This window comes from Balaenoptera physalus, assembly GCF_965194825.1.
Source record: "Balaenoptera physalus genome assembly, chromosome: 11".
NCBI lineage: Eukaryota > Metazoa > Chordata > Mammalia > Artiodactyla > Balaenopteridae > Balaenoptera > Balaenoptera physalus.
Genome location: NC_138896.1, coordinates 39,595,227 through 39,613,038, shown reverse-complemented (window position 1 = coordinate 39,613,038; position 17,812 = coordinate 39,595,227). Strand labels below are relative to the sequence as shown.

Sequence of the window (17,812 nt, the reverse complement as noted above, 5' to 3'; positions counted from 1 at the left end):
CTGGAACCTCCATCTTTAGACCCTTATGCCATGCCCAAAAAGAATGAGAACAGGCAGTTTACCCTAGGGGAAATTCATACTATAAACAAACACATCTCCTTATAATTAAAGCAATGCAAATTAAAGCAGTCTTGAGATGTTACTTTAAATTTATGACCTTCGGTGCTGGTTAAGACTTCAATGCACAAGGTACACTCATTGATTCCTGGTGACATTATGAATTGAAAAGTGATTTTGTCATACCTAGCAGGAATCTTGAAGTTATTTATACTCTTTGACCCAGGAATTTCATGTTTAGGAACTTGTTCAAAGGAAATTCAAAGAAACAATGTATGGGAGAGTATGTTTTTTGATGCATCATTTATGATAGAAAAATAAATGGAAGGAAACTAACAATAGAGAAAAGGGATTAATAAGTTATGATGTAGCAACATAATGGAATATTTTGCAGCCATGTACAGTGATAATTGGAAAGACTGGATGGAAACGTAAAAATGTTTATGACTTAAGTTTAGATGAAAATAGCAAAATGCAAAATCATTTGTAGGCTATGAAAGTAACTATGGGAAACAGAGACACATACACAAGCACACACATACACAGAGGTTATATATTTTTTTAAAAACCACCATAAGGCTGAGCCCAGGGGTGGACATTCGGGGGCACGCAGTGGGGTCCAGCTGCCTCAACTCCTATTTGCCCACAGATGTGGATGAGTGTGAACGGGAGGATAATGCAGGTTGTGTGCACGATTGTGTCAACATCCCTGGCAATTACCGATGCACCTGCTATGATGGATTCCACCTGGCACATGACGGACACAACTGTCTGGGTGAGCGAGGGTGGGGCAGGGCATGTCTTGTGGAGGAGGAGGTGTCTTTAGCCTTTTCTATTCCCAGGCAAGAAGAGGAAAGTGAACAAAAAGCTGCATTCCCACAAAATAGAAAACAAAGTCAGCCTCCCCCTGGAAACTAGATGCTGAGGATGAAATAATCCTTCTGCTGGATGAAAAACACGAAGGAGATGCTGCTAGAAAGTGTTCTCAGGGGAAGGGCCAGGATATGACAGTAGTGGGCTTAGTCACAAGAGGTGGAGCACGGTAGGAAGATGATTTGGCTCCAGACAGATCCTGGCTCTGCTGCTTACTAGCTATGGAGCCTTGGGCAATAGGGATGGTGGTATCCCACTCAAAGGGCTGCTGTGTGATTCACCATGAGAGAACATGTGTAAAGAGCCCCGTACAATCCTTAGTACATGGTAAGTGCTCGATAAACAGGAGGAATGTCGATGATGATGAGGAGGAGGAGGAGGAGGAGGAGGATGCTTCCCTAACCTCAGGGTTAGGGTTCAAACTCTCAACATTTGGCTTTTAGGGGAACCCTAAGTCATCCATGCCCTTGGCTTCAGTTTCCCCACTGAGAACTAGAGGAAAGAACTTGGCTAGAGTAGCAAAATCACAAGGCTGGAATAGAAGGGAGCAAATAGAAGGATGGAATGTAGGACGGGGTAAGAGCAGGAAGACAGGGATAGGGAGAAGTCAGAGGTGTAGGAGATGGGACAGGAACAAGGCAACAAGAAGTATACCTCCTTGGCTTTCCCTACAGATGCATGTCTCAGGCAGGAGCCTGCTGGATCTGGGCCTCTCTGCCCTTGGCCAGAAGGGTGAAGGACAGGGTTTCAGGGCTCAGCAGAGAGGATGGGAAGAGAAGGACAGATGAGGCCCTTAGGAGTCAGGTCCCTTAGGAGCTAGATTGGTCCATTTGGGTCCATCTCCCTGATGCCTCCCTGTGCCAAGGAAAACTGAGAAGGACTGTGAACTTGGGAGGGTAGTAAGTAGCATAGAGATGGAGTCAAGGCATTGAAGTGGGAGCCCCGGAATGAGCTTGGCTTTGGGACCTGGGGGTGGTGATGTGGGGTTGGTAATTAGGGTGTGGCCTGGCAGCCCTTCCCCCATCCCTCCCTGCCAAGCTACCAGACTTTGTTTTGTTAAACCAAAATAGGAGAAAGGCTAGGGAATGTGGCAGCAAGCCCAGGCATGGGGGAAGGGGAGGAAGGACAGGGTCATGGCCTGTCCACAGAAATGGTCCCTGCCCCACAATGAGTTGAAGTTCACTACCTTTCCCCACCCTGCCCCTCCAACCTCAGCACCGTGGCCAAAGCTCTCCCTGCACATGGAGCCCTGATTCCCTGGCTGCTCATCACAACCAGCTGCCCACATTTCCTCCCCGTCGTCAATCTCCATCCTTATCTTCATCCCTGTTTCTCTTGCTCTGACTCCTTTCCTAATGTCCTCTACCTTCAGACCCAATTTCAACAGGTGAAGGAAAGGGAGGCCATGTTGGAATGTCCCCTCCCCACCTGCGTAACTCCCCAGCTCTGCCCTCTTAGGGTGGCCTCTTCACAAGCACTGGAACATTAGCTGATGAGTGGGTGAGAACTGCCTAGCGTAAGGCTGGGAGTTGGATTTCAGTGGAGGGGATGTGCATGTGTGCTGGATTCTTAAGACTGCTTTCAGCCCTGGGTGCTGAAGTCCCAGCGCATAACCAGACCCTGGCCCGCACCCATGGCCTCACCAACCACCTATCCTGCACAGATGTGGACGAGTGTGCCGAGGGCAACGGTGGCTGTCAGCAGAGCTGTGTCAACATGATGGGCAGTTATGAGTGCCACTGCCGGGAGGGCTTCTTCCTCAGCGACAACCAGCACACCTGCATCCAGCGGCCGGAAGGTCAGCCTATGACCTGGGAGGGCCCAGCCCTGCACTCCCAGCCTTCTCTCTCCACCTGCTCTGGAGCTTCCCCTCAGTGCCCCCCAGGTCCCACCCTCTGCTACTCTTTCTTCTCTTGTCCCTCAACCCAATTACATCCTAAGGGTTCCATGGACAGATACTCGGGGTTACAGCAAAATCTGGGAGAATTCATTTGGGGCTGGGGGTCAGTATGGGATTGAGGCTACCATGGGACATCCTCTGTGTCCAGACCCAAGATGGGTGTCGCTCCTAATTGTAGATGGCTGAGCCCTAAGCCGATGCTATCTGAGAGGACCTCACCCCTGCCTTATTCCTTGGATTGGCTTGGGAGGGCCAGGCAGGAGCAGTGGGGTATGTGTTGTCTGTTTCTGTGACTCCGCCATTACCCTCCCACCCCCGCCGACTGTGACATCCCTGAGGGCAGAGACTATGCCTAATTCATCTTCGTACCCCCAGAACCTAACATACTGCCCTGCTTGTAGTAGGAGCTTAATAAATACTTGTTGAATAAGACATATAGTGATTATCTGTACTAATTACTCCTCACTCACAGGATAAATGTTACTTATCTTCTTCCCAGTTTGACTGTAAAATCTTTGAGGAAAGAGATCATGTCTTATATTTTTCTGGATCCTTCCTAGATCTACCCAGTACCAGCACAGTGCTGGGCAACTATTAGACACTAGTTTTTGGTTGTTTGAAGGAGAGGGTGATCATGCAGGGCTGAGGGGCTGGCTGTCAATACTCATATATCATTCAGAATAGTTCTGAGCTCTGCTCACTAGCACCCAGCTCTATGGGCAGGACAGGGGGCCTGTGAGGGGGAGCCAGTCTCCTCTGTGTTGTAGCCTCAGTGAAATCCTCCCACTTCCCTAGGCCCCAGCTATCCCTTCTAGTTTCTCTTCCTCTAGGCGTCCAGGAGTACAGAACATTCACCGCCCTCCTCTTCCCTTTTAGAAGGAATGAATTGCATGAACAAGAACCATGGCTGTGCTCACATTTGCCGGGAGACACCCAAAGGGGGTATTGCCTGCGAATGCCGCCCTGGCTTCGAGCTCACCAAGAACCAACGGGACTGTAAATGTGAGATAACTGGGCTGGCAGTGGGGGAGAAGGGGAGACAAAGAGGAAGGGCGTGGGGCCTTGGCAGCAAGAGGTGGGAAGAAAAGAGAGCGTGGGAGAGGCAGCTAGATTAGAGGACCAGTCTCCGTGTTATGGAGAACTGGGGTCCCCAGGGAGAAGCAAGCTGACAGGCCTCCCGTCCTCTCTGCACAGTGACGTGCAACTATGGTAATGGTGGCTGCCAGCACACGTGCGATGACACAGAGCAGGGTCCCCGGTGCGGCTGCCATGTCAAGTTTGTGCTCCATACCGACGGGAAGACGTGCATCGGTGGGTGAGGCCGGTGGAGAACTCAGTCCACCTGTGATGGGGGTGGGGGTAGGGGCCCTTGGGAACCAGGGGAGGGGGGAGCACATGGGGCCCGGGTGCTGAGAGCAGAATGCCTGGTGAGTGGGTTGAAGACCCAGACAATGCCAGGTGTAGTGAGGGACAACTCTGAGAGACTGAAGGGCTCACCTGACCCTCCTCCCCTCCCCCACCCATTGGTTCTGCTGCCCCACCCCTGGGAGCCTCACCATCCTCTTCATCCAGGATAAAGTGTTGCCAGGTTGGGAATAATTAGCAGAGGTGCTTGTTGACCCAGGCCATGGTTGAGAAGGGGGAGGAAAGCTGGGGCAATGCAATGGATTAAGCCTGAGCAGAGGCCCTGGTTGACAAGTATGGTAAGATGGGAGCTGTCACAACCCAGTGTCCCCACTCTGGAACTGAGGGTGGGACACAGTGCTCTTTCCTGGAACAACCAGCCTTGAACTGACAAATGGGGCTTCCTGGCTCCAGGTATCTTTTCCTCTCTCTCCTTGCTCTCCTCCTGTAAATCTCCTTTCCAGTCCTCTTACCCTAGGCCCCCATTTCCTCCTCTCTCCTCCACATTCCAGTGGAGCTCTGCCTGTAGCCTTCCCACTTCCTCGCCAATTCCAGCATCCCATCCCTCTCACCCTGGTTTGGGGCCTTCTTAACCCCTGGACCCCTTGTCCTGAAGTCCTAGGCCTTACCTCACATATCTTTAGGTCCCATAGATGAATTAGTTCAATTCCTTAATTCCTAATTCTCTAAAAGTCTTTAGTTTTTATTGTTGTTGTTGTTGTTTGTGAAGGCCAATTTCTATGTGCTCACAGAGTGCTGAGAAAGACAATGGGACAAGGTGTCCCCTTGGAAAAGTGGGAAATGAACGTGGAGAGTTTGGGCAGGGGGAAAGGCTGTGTTGAGCCAGGCAGGGGCAAGCTTGTCCTGTGGGCACGGATATTTATGAATGGACGTTCATCTCATGGGATACAACATGCTGGGGATGGGAAGGTGTGAACACAGTCACTGGGTGTGTTTATGAGAGACAAGATATTCCGGTTCAGAACCAGACTCTCTCCCATCTCACTCCAGAGACCCACCCCGTCTCTGCAGAGAGCACTGCCTTTCCCCCAGACATAAGAACTGGGGAGCAGACGGTGCTCTTAAAGGTCTCCTTCAGGTACCTACCTGCTCTAGAGACTTGCACACACAGTTTTAAAGCTCCTTAATTAAAATCTCTCTTGCTACGTGTTTCCCCTCTGAACTAACTCGCCAAAATCTTGGAACATTTTCAGGTCTTCGTGTTGCCTTCTCCAGGCTGGTTTGTTCCAGCTCCTTTCATTTTTTCCCTCATAAGTCTAATTCTTCTGCTTTCCAAACCTCCTACGATGCCCTGGACCACTCACACATCCTAGAGGCTCCCAGAAGAAATTGCATGCAGTCCCCAAAGAAAAGCTGCATGTATTAGGACAGAGCTTGGGGCCCATGGGTGTGAGGCCGGGTCCCTCTCTGATGTCTTTCTGTTCAGATAGTCCTGGGCATGGCTGCTTTTGAAAATACTCCTATTAAGCTTGAGCTCTTCTCTAATCAAGACCCATTCCACCCTCTGGGCCATGGCCAAGTGAGGCAGAAGAGAGCAAATGAGGCTGTTCTAAGGTTCATAGCTATGTCCTTTCCAAGTTCCTCTCCCTCTTCTCCAGTAGAACTTATTTTTACCTTGACCTGTATCTCATTTTTCTCCCCAGCCCTGGTAGAAGGAAACTTCGTTGTTCGGGGCCATCAGGACATTCAGATTTAGTGGGGAGACTGAGAGGGCGGTACAGATTAGCAGAAAGGGTGGGCACCCTCTGGGATTTGGGATTTGGCAGCTTGTAAGGCTTGAGGTTGCATCCCAGGTCTGCCATTGGCATGCTGTGTAGTACCGGGCCCACGACTGCCCCTCTCCGAGACGCAGCTTCCCATCGGTCACTCGGTGGGAGCCTGGCTTCTTGGAGAATACCAGGCAGGACAACCCTGGGGAATGAAGTGTAGGAGCCTCAGAGCTTATCATTTAGGGCCAGTGGTTTGGGCCTGCAGGGAGGAGGAGGAGGGTGGGGAGGGGTTGGGGCACAGAGGGCCACAGTAGCTCCCTGCGCAGCATCTAAACAGCTTTTTTACAATGTCAAACAGGGGAAAGGCGGCTAGAGCAGCACATCCCCCCTCAGGCCGTTTCTAATGGTAAATATGTCTGCTCTCTCCGCTTGCTCTCGCTGGCTTGCTAGGGGAAGGGCTAACCCGCTGGGGCTCCCACTAACCGCATGCCCACGGGCTCCCCTGGCAGCCTGGGTACCGGGCCCACTGAGTGACAGGAAACCTGAGTCCCCACGAGCTGGCCTGGGAGCCTTCATGTTGGTTTTCTTTCTATGATCCTGTCACTCTCCTGCCTCTCCTGCTCCTTTGTCCCACCTTCTAACACCTCACCCCTTCCCAGCCATCTGCCCCCTCCCTCTCTCTGCCTTCTACACAGCTAAAGACCCAGCCAGCTGCACTTACCCATCGTGCCCACTGTGCCATCTGAGATCGGGGTGGGATGGGGTTAGATGCCATCCCCTCCTTGGGGTATCTTTCTTGGGTTCTTACCATATTAGCTCACAGTCCCAGCATCACTCCCCATTCTCTCCCACCATAACGGTTAAGTGCACAACATTTGAGTTCAGACAGACCCGAGTTTGAATCCTGGCTCTGCCACCTTCTAAGTGTGCCACCTTAAGCAAGCTACTGTCCTCTCTGATCCTCAGTTTACTCTTCTGTAAAAGAGGGAGAATAAGAGTCCTCTCTTAGTATTGCTATGATGATGGAGATAGTGCATTATAGCGTCTACTAAGTGCCTGACACAGAATAAGCACAGATTAAACTGTGATGTACATACACAGCCTGAAGAGCAGAGGTTTGAGGCAGCCATGGAGGCCCCTTTGGAGAGCTCTGCCCTGCAGGGGCAGGCAGCTATGCCCAGCTTCCTGGTCCAGCCTGGAATGGTCAGTGTGCCAGCTCTACTGCTCTCCATCCTGGATCCCTCAGAATTGACTAGACTTGGTGCAGGATCTCTGTTCCCCTCTCCCTGCTCCAGGGCTTAGAGGGCTTCTTCTTATGCTAAGAGCACTCTTGTCGGGGATGACTGGGCTTGGAGCCTGAAGTCAAGGTTCCCTCCTAGGTTCTTCCCATGGTCTCGGGGAACCTCAGGAGAGACTAAGGTGGGAGTGGCACATAGGAGATCCCACTGTGGCTGCTCCCAGACCTGGGCATTTGAGGGTCCAGGGCATGACCAGGAACCCACAGGCAGAGTTGGGCTTCTTCTGGAGTCTTTGCTTTGCTGGTCTCCTCAGTGACAAGGGTTGGGCCTGAGTTTTAGGAGTCAGAGATTCAAGAAGATGATAGTACTCTCCAGCGCTTTTCTCATTCAGCTCCCCTGATTCTGAGACCCTCTCTCCTCTCTTCCCTAGTGGAGGCCTCAGGATTCTGTCTCTCTAATGGGAGAATTCTAGGCCCCCCAGAGGATGGACCACACCTCCCTCACAGTCCCTGCGTCAGGGCCTTGCACTGTTTGAGCTGATGTTTTTCCTTCTGGGCTCATCTGACTCTCCTGAGCTGCAGTTTAAACCTCTATTTTTCTCCTGCTCTGAATTCAGAAAATAGGGAGAGTGGCCCATCCATACTCCCCCAACTCCGACCTCTCAGCAAAGGCGAAGCTTACCAGTCAGGAGGGGTCAACAGAAGAGACTTAGCTCTGAGGTGCTCTAACTCTCTCACCTATCTTCTTACGCCCTTCCTTCTCCTCTGGATTCTTCTCCTTTTGCCCCCTCCCCTAGCCTAGACAGTATCTCCCCATTAGGAAAGTAAAACAACAACAGAACAGCCAGCTTATCTCCATCTGGAACTAAAAGGAGGGCCCGGGAGGAGTTGGAGGTAGCCGGGAAGGGGCTGGGAAATGATGGAGTACTAGCTGTCTCCTCTGAGGATGAGCAGTCAGTCCTGGAACTGGGATCTTTCTTAAGACAGCTGAGCAGGGAGGAAGGGGAAGTGGATTGATGGCCATCTCTCAGCTGTCTTAGGAATCACCAGGCTCACTCTTCCCAGGATTGTCCCACCATGACCCCCCACCCGCCAGCGAGATAGTCTTGAGATAGTCGGTGGAAAGAGGAGGAAACTCCTATTGTCCCTTCTTGTTCCCTGGCAGCGAGAACCACCCTTACTTAGCTTCCATCCCTCCCTGCGCCCTCCCCTCTCCACCTCCTCCACCCCCTCAGCACATTCCTGCCTGACAGCTCTGGCTTGTACCTGCCTCACTGCTGTCCACCTTGTTTCAATCAAGTAGGGGGCAGGGAAGTGGACTGCTTGGCTGTACTTGTGAGGGGATGGGGGTGGGAGTGATGGGAGGAAGGGGGCTGGGAGCCTCCGCTTAATGCTCCTTCTAAAGCACAGGGAGGCTAAGGCCTTCCCTTGGGCCTCTGTGCTCCCTCCTATACCCTCACGTTTGGGACTCTTCCGAGCTGATAACCAGGTTACCATCTCCCACCTCCCTCCTAAACAGAGACCTGTGCTGTCAACAACGGGGGCTGCGACAGTAAGTGCCACGACGCAGCGACGGGCGTCCACTGCAGCTGCCCTGTGGGCTTCATGCTGCAGCCGGACAGGAAGACCTGCAAAGGTAAGGGTTTTCAGAGGACAGGAGCGTAAGGGTAAGGGGCTGAGGTTGGGACCAGAGATACAGTACCTATTGTGGGACCTCCTCAACCCCCGGGAAACGATCCTGATTGTAAATAACTGAGGCTGTGACTAAGGCTTGTCTCCTGCCCACCTTTCCCCATCTCAGTTCAAGGGGCACAAAAAAAGTCCAGCCAGTTCCTTAGTGCCCCTGCCCCACTTTGTTTTCCTTACTCTTATTCCCATTTCCCCTATGGGTCCCTAACCCTCTTGGTTAATGAACATGCCATTCACGTTTGTTCCTGGGTCTAGAAGGATATTTGAGCCCTATGTATGCACAAGGTCACAGGTGTGTTCCATAACCTTCTTAACTCACATTCCCCAGACCTCCCCCATGGAAAGGCTCTCCTGGTCAGAGGGAGATTAGGGTAGCAGTTGGGAGCACTGATGCTGGAGCTTGGCTGCCTGGGTTCAGATTCCAGCTCTGCCTCTTATTAACTCTGCAATCCTGGGCTAGTTACTTAGTGTCTCTGTGCCTCAGTTTCACCAAGTAAAGTGCTTGCCTCATAGGAATGTTGTAAGGATTAAATGAGTTACATATAAATTATATGTAAAGTCTTAGAACAGTGCCTGGCAAATGGTGAACACTCTGTGTTAGCTATTATTATGGTATAAATTCCCACATTGTCCATTCTATTTTCCCCCCTTTTAATTAGCCAGGTTTAGGGGAAAGGTGGAGCGGGGGAGGAAAAAGGGAGGGTAGCCATACTGAAAATTGTGATTCATCAGGTCTGTGTCCCTTGGTCACAAGGAGTGGGGACTGGAGGAAGGCCTGGGCTTGCTCTTTGTGTCTTTTGGCCCAACAGCTGGTAGAGAGGCCACGGAGGAGGTTGGGGCTGGGGGGAGGGCTGGGGCCACAGGTCAGACAGCCAGAGCTGAGAGGTTTGCTGCTAGGAAGGACTGTTGACAGGTATGCTAAGAGTGAAGTGGAAGACTGCCCCCTCTGCCCCCTCCCCCAAGTAGGGGTGAGTAGCCTGGGTCCTGTCTGCCACCCGCTTGGGGAACTTGACCTCAGGAAGGAAGCCGCTCACGTGCCCCCTCCTTCCCTTCCCTTCCTAGTGCTGAAAGCTGCCTCAGGCCTGAGTCTCTCCAGACCTCTCACAGCCCAGCCCCCTGCCTGGCCCCCACCCCTCCCCCCATCAGCTCCCCAGCCTCACTGGCTCCCCTGGAGGTCCTCCCTGCCTGGCCTCTCTTCTAGCTCCTCCTCTCTGAAGCGCTGCCCCTTTGAATCTCCACCTCTCTGCCCCCCCCACCCCCGCTCTTATGGCAGGCAGGGGTGGGGGACAGTAAGGGGATAAAACCTGTCCACCAGCTTTCTTGGGAGGGGCTGTCAGTGGCAGAGTGAGGGGCATGGACTAGCCCCCTGTAGGTCAGGTGCCCACCTACTTCTAGGCAATTACCTGAGGGCCTGACACAGGTTCCCATCTTTCCCCTTCTAAGAAGACTCAGTCTCAGGAAACAAGGTTGTTACTAATGGCCACAGATACCCTGAACGGGGGAGAAACAGAGATGGGAGAGAGAAAGAGGAGTCGGAAGAGGCAGGCCCAGGGCTCTCCTTGATTCTCCCTGTCTCTGTGAGGGAGGGAGGGATCTTGTCTCCCTGTTTGTCCCCAGCCTTCAGTATTACTCTGATTCTCTCTCCTTTGCCCTGCCTCCCCAGACATAGATGAGTGCCGCTTGAACAATGGGGGCTGTGACCACATTTGCCGCAACACAGTGGGCAGCTTCGAATGCAGCTGCAAGAAGGGCTATAAGCTTCTCATCAATGAGAGGAACTGCCAGGGTGAGCAGACTCGGGCCAAGGGCAAAGCCTTTGGAGAGTTTCTTGGGGTAGGAGAGCTTCAAAGAGGCCAGAGGGCCAGAGCCTGAGAAGCTCAAAGGACACTGTGGAGAGTCTCCATAGGCAGTGTTGTGCTTTGAATTAGCAAATGTGCTCCTTCCTCTGGGCAAACCAGCTCTACGCTGGGGCACATGGCTTGGCAAGAAGTGAGGGATGGATTTCACCCCAGTTCATATCCTTGGCAGGATCTGACCAGCCTAACTACACATGGTGGCCCTGATCCATAGGCACCGGACCTCAAGAGTTCCTGACTCCAAAGACTCCAAATGGAGCGGGCCTAGGGGGTGGGTAGGCATGGCTGAATTGCTGATCTTAGGGCTGGGCCAGAGGTAGGAACTCTTTTCAGTTTAAGGGAGAGAGCCAAGGCCCCTCCCTGGGGCCCTTCACCTGAGCAGGGAGTCACAGGGTCATGTGCCCCAAGACAGATTCAGCGGCTTGAAACCTTGCTCTTCCAGATATAGACGAGTGTTCCTTTGATCGAACCTGTGACCACATATGTGTCAACACGCCGGGGAGCTTCCAGTGCCTCTGCCATCACGGCTACCTGCTGTATGGTGTCACCCACTGTGGGGGTAAGTCAGCAAATCTGGACCCTCAGCCACCCAGCCCCTCTCACCTCCTCACCCTTCAATTGAACGAGTCCCTGAGTTGGCTGGTGGCTGTGGGCAATTCCCAGGTGCATGTGCCATGTCTGCATTCATCATGATGAAGTGGGAGAGATTAAGACAATTGAGAGATTAGAGTATCAGGGAACAGCATCCTGTTTACGAAACTTCTGTCTCCCATCCCCATCACTGCCTCTTGACTCCCATCCTTAGCTTCCAAATTACAGCCCCACTGGTAGGTAGGAGTGGAAGGCTTTAAAAAGCTTGTTAGCTTGGCCCCTTCTCAATCCTTCTTTTGACTGGGAACAGAAATAAGGGAAGGAGGTCCTAGGTTTGAGCTCTTCTCGGGCCAGGAATCATCTTAGAGTGCCTGGAACTCTAACCAAAGGTCCTCACTCACTGCCCACTCTCTGGCTCCTACTCCTCCCCACCCCCCCACCCCCTTATTGTTTGTCTGTGTCTCCCTCCTCCCTCGCCCAGATGTGGATGAGTGCAGTATCAACCGGGGAGGTTGCCGCTCTGGCTGCATCAACACTCCTGGCAGCTACCAGTGTACCTGCCCAGCAGGCCAGGGCCGGCTGCACTGGAACGGGAAGGATTGCACAGGTGGGCAGCGCCCTCTGCTGGCTGAAGCTGGCACTGCAGTTTCAGGGTTGGGGGTAGTTGGGGTCCTGGGAAATGTGGAGTTCCATACTGAGGAAGGTATGAGGTAGTAGGAGATGGAGAATGTAGCCATTTGAGATGTGAAGTTCCTGGTAAATAATCCCTTCATTCATCTCCGTGTACAGTTGCAGTTCTACATGTAGCTAATTCTCTTCCTCCTAATTACTTGACTGACGGACTGACAGAGAGGGTGGGAGAGGAAGACCCTCTCCTCCTCAGGCTTCTCTCCACTTCCTAGAGCCAGTAAAGTGTCATAGTAGTCCTGGTGCCTCGAAAGCCATGATCAGCTGCAGTCGGTCTGGGAAGAAGGACACCTGTGCCCTGACCTGCCCCTCCCGGGCCCGGTTTTTGCCAGGTACAGAGAGGAGGTTTCTGGAGGGCTGGCAGGGAGGGAGTCTGGCTGTTTAGGCAGCTCCTCTGGTCCCCTTGGAGTCCTCCAGCCAGTGGGGGTCAGGGGGCAGGTCAGAGCTGTGACAGCCCCCTTCTCTCAGAGTCTGAGAATGGCTTCACCGTGAGCTGTGGCGTCCCCAGCCCCAGGGCTGCTCCAGCCCGAGCTGGCCACACTGGGAACAGCACAAACTCCAACCACTGCCATGGTGAGCACCAGCCCAGAGGCCTTGTTCCATGCTACTCTCTGGCTTATTAACCCCTATTTCTCTTCCTCGTTAATCCTCCTGGCCTTACTTTTTCCTGGATCCCCTTCTTTCCTCTGTAATTCTCCAGCCCTGCTGCCTTGCTCCCTCTACCCTTAACAGCTGATGCCCTTGGCTTTCGTAATCCCTCTCCTCCAGCCAAACCCCTGGCCCCAGTTTCCCAACATCCTCTATAGCAGCCCCCACCCTCAAGGGACCCCCAGGCTGTGCTGAGCTCTGCCATCCCTCTAGAGGCTGCAGTGCTGACGGTTAAACAGCGGGCTTCCTTCAAGATCAAAGATGCCAAATGCCGTTTGCACCTGAGAAACAAAGGCAAAACGGAGGAGGCCAGCAGAATCCTGGGGCCAGGTCTGGACTGGGGACCCCACTCCAATGGGCTATCTGGCCACCAAACCCTTCCCACCCCTCAGCTCTTCTGCTTAGTGGGATCTCCAAAAACCCACTGGCACCCTGAATTCTGGACAGAAAAGGGGAAGAAGCGGTTGTAGGCATAGAGTCCAAGGAAGTCCTAGGATACCCCCCCCCACCAACTAATTAGTATCTTAGACTAAAAGAGAATTGAGATCGTTATAGTCAGAGATCTGGTGAGATCTGTCTGAGTTGGGGTGGAAAAGTGAGAGCTGGGAGTAAGAACATTCCCTGTCTCCAGGGGGTGCCGCTGAGGTTGACAAGGCCTCTCCCCCAGGTGGTGCCCCCTGCTCTGACTGCCAGGTCACCTTCATCCACCTCAAGTGTGACTCCTCTCGGAAGGGCAAGGGCCGGCGGGCCCGGACCCCTCCAGGCAAGGAAGTCACTCGGCTCACCCTGGAACTGGAGGCAGAAGTCAGAGCCGAAGAAACCACAGGTGGGACTTGGGACACCGTTGGGAGGAGGGTGGAAAGGGTAGGGCAGAGATGGGCAAACATCAGCGAAGGAAGGGGCAGAGCCTGTATTAAGGGCAGACCCTGCCTAAGGCCAAGCCCAGGAGCCAGTCCCTCTCACCACGACCCTCCTAGCTCCTAGCCTTGCTTCCTTGCCCTCCTGCTCACAGCCACTCTTTCTTTCTCTTCCTTCTCTGACTCATAACACCATCCCCCACCAGCTGGCTGTGGGCTGCCCTGCCTCCGACAGCGGATGGAACGGCGGCTGAAAGGGTCCCTGAAGATGCTTAGAAAGTCCATCAACCAGGACCGCTTCCTACTGCGCCTGGCAGGCCTTGATTATGAGCTGGCCCACAAACCAGGCCCAGTAGCTGGGGAGCGAGCAGAACCAGTGGAGGCCTGTAGGCCCGGGCAGCACCGCTCTGGGGCCAAGTGTGGTAAGGGAGCTTGCTGGGGAACAGGGGAGTGGGGGAGTAGGGAAGGCTCAGCTTGGGTCTGGTTCAGAGCAGGACACTTTAAGGCCTCGGTTGCATCTCTCAAATTGTGAGGCAGCCAAGACCCTCCTGCCCATCATCCCCCACTCCTTGGTCCCAGGCTGAAATCTAGAGGGACGTCATGTGGGGCCACCAACCCTCCTGCACATGGCTTTGGCCCCTGATCCTCCCAAGCAGGATTCTGTTTCCAGACAAAGAGATTCTCCTTGAATCTGGGGGAGAGGGAAGGGGAGTCCCAGACCTGGGTGGTGGGAAATAGGTGGGGGGGTGGGTGGCTAGCGCGGCCGACTCTCCCTCAGTCAGCTGCCCGCAGGGAACGTATTACCACGGCCAGACGGAGCAGTGTGTGCCATGCCCGGCGGGCACCTTCCAGGAGAGAGAAGGGCAGCTCTCCTGCGACCTTTGCCCTGGGAGTGATGCCCACGGGCCTCTCGGAGCCACCAACGTCACCACATGTGCAGGTGCCAGGGGAACAAACAATACAGAGTGGGGTAGGGTGGGCACTGGGACGCCCATGGGCATGGGATTTCCCAAGGCAGGCCCAGGCTCCAGGCCACTCTCCTAGTCAACATCCTGTTTGTGTGTGCCTCTGTCCCCTGAGACTGGGTGACCCCGTGGGGATGACCAGAAACATCCCCATCAGAGTTGGGCCCTCGGTTTACTGCAGGTCAGTGCTCACCTGGCCAACACTCTGTAGATGGCTTCAAGCCCTGCCAGCCATGTCCACGTGGCACCTACCAACCTGAAGCGGGACGGACCCTGTGCTTCCCGTGCGGTGGGAGCCTCACCACCAAGCACGAGGGAGCCGCCTCCTTCCAAGACTGTGACACTAAAGGTGAGTGGGCTGCTCCCCCCGGTACAGGACCCCAACCCCAGCTACTTCCAAAAAACTCTCCAAGTCCCCAGAGTAGACCCAGGTATGTTGCCCTACCATCTTCCCCAAACCGGGAAAGGCCCAGCTGCATGACCAACGCCCCCATCCTACTCATAGGACCCGTCGTGACCCTCCACCAGTCCCAAGCGTGGGAACTGGGGAATAAGTAACAGTTCAACTTACCCCTCTGCTTTGGAAAGCTGGTGTCACCTTCCCCTCTATACTACAAATGAGTTTCTGTACAGGTTTGCCACTGTGCTCAGTGCCTGAAAGAACAGGATTGGCGCTGTAGCCAACCACTCTGTCAAGTTCGTTTTCCCCTGAGCTTAAATTCTGGCCTGACTAGGGAAGGTTGGGACTCTAGAAGGAACTCTGGTATCTTCATTCATTCTCTGCGATGAATGTGTCCTGCCCCAGAACTCCCGCTTGCCTGCCATCTTAACTCCTACCCTTCCCCCTTGCCTGCAGTCCAGTGCTCCCCTGGGCACTACTACAACACCAGCATCCATCGCTGTATCCGCTGTGCCATGGGCTCCTATCAGCCTGACTTCCGTCAGAACTTCTGCACCCGCTGTCCAGGAAACACAAGCACTGACTTTGATGGCTCCACCAGTGTGGCCCAGTGCAAGAGTATGTGTCAGGCCAGGCTGTGGAAAACGGGGTGGAGAGGCCTGGGAGCAGTGGGCATGGGAGGAAGCCGGAGGTGGGCAGGGAGTAAACCAACAGGGAGCAGGGCTGGGGAGTGGATGGGCAGGAAAGTCCCACCCTCCACCTCTCCGCAACCCACTCAACCTCAAGACTGGTTGCCGGGCTGGGCCCTGTAGCACCCTCTCCCTGGAGGGGAGGGAGGCAGGTAGTGGGGAGGCAGGGACAGGTAAAGTGAGATTAGAAGCTGCTAAAAGGGCAGGAAGGAAGGGAGACCCAGAACTTGGAGAAGAGATGATGACTAAGAAGGAGGCTGCCTATGTATCTGATTTCCACTTCAGAACTCTTCAATTTCCCCAACCTATTTCCCCACTGACTTCCCTTCTCTTTCTCGCTTTGTCCACCGGGGCTTGGCTACAGATCGCCAGTGTGGTGGGGAGCTGGGTGAGTTCACTGGCTATATCGAGTCTCCCAACTACCCAGGCAACTACCCAGCCGGCGTGGAGTGCGTCTGGAACATCAACCCCCCACCCAAGCGCAAGATTCTTATCGTGGTACCCGAGATCTTCCTGCCATCTGAGGACGAGTGTGGGGACGTCCTCGTCATGAGAAAGAACTGTGGGTGGCTGCAGAGTTGGGCCAGGGAAGGGCAGTCCAAATCTGGTTGGGAGGGAGAGAGAGAAAAAAAAAATTGGTGCTGGAAGAACTGGAGCAATGATGAGGGAGGCCTCGGAGCAAAGGAAAACAGCCATGAATGCTCCGTGTTCGGTGGAGAGCAGAGTTAAGAAAGCCAGCTTTGGGAGTAGAATTCCAATAGTCTTACATGTGTCACTTTCCTATTCTAGTATTTTTACTGTTCCATTCACTTAAATGTCAAATTTCTTACACTGTGTGACTGCCTGGATGTCGAAGAGGAATTGTGGAACAAGCCCAGGGCATTGAGAGAGAATATGTGTATGCTGGAGGGTAGGGGAGCTACATACATGAGGGAGGGCCTCTGTCAGCATGATTCCTCACTCTAGGAGGACTTGGAGAGCTTGCCCTGCTCTCTCCTGACCTGCTGCTTGCCTTCCCAGCCTCCCCATCCTCCATTACCACCTATGAGACCTGCCAGACCTACGAGCGCCCCATCGCCTTCACAGCCCGCTCTAGGAAGCTCTGGATCAACTTCAAGACAAGTGAGGCCAACAGCGCCCGTGGCTTCCAGATTCCCTATGTTACCTATGATGGTGAGCAAGGGCAGGAGAGCCAGGGAAGTGGGTGAGAAAGGGGAGGCTCATGGGTCTTGGAGGGAGCAAGGAAGCAGGAAGAGTTCCCACCCCTGAGCCCCTCTCTTTCGCTGACTTTGCAGAGGATTATGAGCAGCTGGTAGAAGACATTGTGCGAGATGGCCGGCTCTATGCATCTGAAAACCACCAGGAGATTTTAAAGGTGAGTGAATATGAGCGATAATGATGGCCAATGTTTAATGAGCATGTAACAATGTGTAGGCAATATGCTAAGTGCTTACTTGAATATTCTCATTTGATTTACACCATAGCTCTGTGAAGTAGGTACTTTCATCATTCCCACTTTACCGATGAGAAAACTGAGGCACAGAGAGTTAGAGAACTTGCCCAGTGGTAAAGCTGGGATTTGAGCCCAAGCCCATCTGACTGCAGTGTCACTCACACTATCTTACACTCTGGGTGAAGAGAAAGGAAGGATGAGGAGATGAAATGTCCTTGACCTCTTCCACCAAGAAATATACGGAAAATGTGGCTTAGAAAGATGCTTTTGCATAAGTCCCTGCCTTCCCTTACTCCCTCCTCAGTTCCCACAGAAAAACAGCAGATCTAGTACAGCGTTTCTCAGAGTTAATTCGGTATAGACCTCTTTTAAAGGAAAAGGAATGTTTCCAACGTTGAAGGACGGTCTGGATACCTAGGTCTGTGGATCCCAGTTTGAGAAAATCTTACTAAAGAAACTATAGTCCTAGTCACAGTATTATCCTTCATAAATTATCAATGCAAAAAAATGTTATCTTTATGATAAATAAAATAATTTTTGTATTATTATCAAAATGAGACACAATGACAAAAATCCAGAACTTGCAGACTGCAAAGAATATAATTTCAGCAATGCTTTTCAAAAATTTTTAGAGCATCTGCCTCCTTATATCAAATGTGCTATGGAACTCCAATGCATAAAGTAGAGGCACCATTTTGATTAAAGTGGAGATGAGAGGCTGGAAGCTCCACCCCTTGCTTTAAAAATCTGCTGATGCAATGGAAAGAACACTAGCC

General features: G+C 53.0%; 1 protein-coding gene across 8 annotated transcripts in view; it reads left to right on the top strand.

The window, feature by feature from the left end:
• SCUBE3 (signal peptide, CUB domain and EGF like domain containing 3) overlaps window positions 1–17,812 on the top strand; it is a 37,584-nt gene that overhangs the window by 14,700 nt on the left and 5,072 nt on the right. For 3 of the 8 annotated variants that reach the window (XM_082414674.1, XM_082414673.1, XM_082414679.1), the window contains exons 3-22: window positions 707–832; window positions 2,594–2,728; window positions 3,707–3,832; window positions 4,025–4,141; window positions 6,323–6,370; window positions 8,721–8,837; window positions 10,554–10,676; window positions 11,189–11,305; window positions 11,819–11,944; window positions 12,240–12,356; window positions 12,493–12,597; window positions 12,886–13,002; window positions 13,340–13,498; window positions 13,736–13,951; window positions 14,308–14,469; window positions 14,676–14,843; window positions 15,351–15,512; window positions 15,948–16,145; window positions 16,604–16,756; window positions 16,879–16,958. In XM_082414674.1, the coding sequence (XP_082270800.1) occupies window positions 707–832; window positions 2,594–2,728; window positions 3,707–3,832; window positions 4,025–4,141; window positions 6,323–6,370; window positions 8,721–8,837; window positions 10,554–10,676; window positions 11,189–11,305; window positions 11,819–11,944; window positions 12,240–12,356; window positions 12,493–12,597; window positions 12,886–13,002; window positions 13,340–13,498; window positions 13,736–13,951; window positions 14,308–14,469; window positions 14,676–14,843; window positions 15,351–15,512; window positions 15,948–16,145; window positions 16,604–16,756; window positions 16,879–16,958 (2,672 nt within the window). The remainder of the gene's footprint in view (window positions 1–706; window positions 833–2,593; window positions 2,729–3,706; window positions 3,833–4,024; window positions 4,142–6,322; window positions 6,371–8,720; window positions 8,838–10,553; window positions 10,677–11,188; window positions 11,306–11,818; window positions 11,945–12,239; window positions 12,357–12,492; window positions 12,598–12,885; window positions 13,003–13,339; window positions 13,499–13,735; window positions 13,952–14,307; window positions 14,470–14,675; window positions 14,844–15,350; window positions 15,513–15,947; window positions 16,146–16,603; window positions 16,757–16,878; window positions 16,959–17,812) is intronic. The other 5 variants (XM_082414675.1, XM_082414678.1, XM_082414677.1 and 2 more) reach the window with 5 other exon arrangements.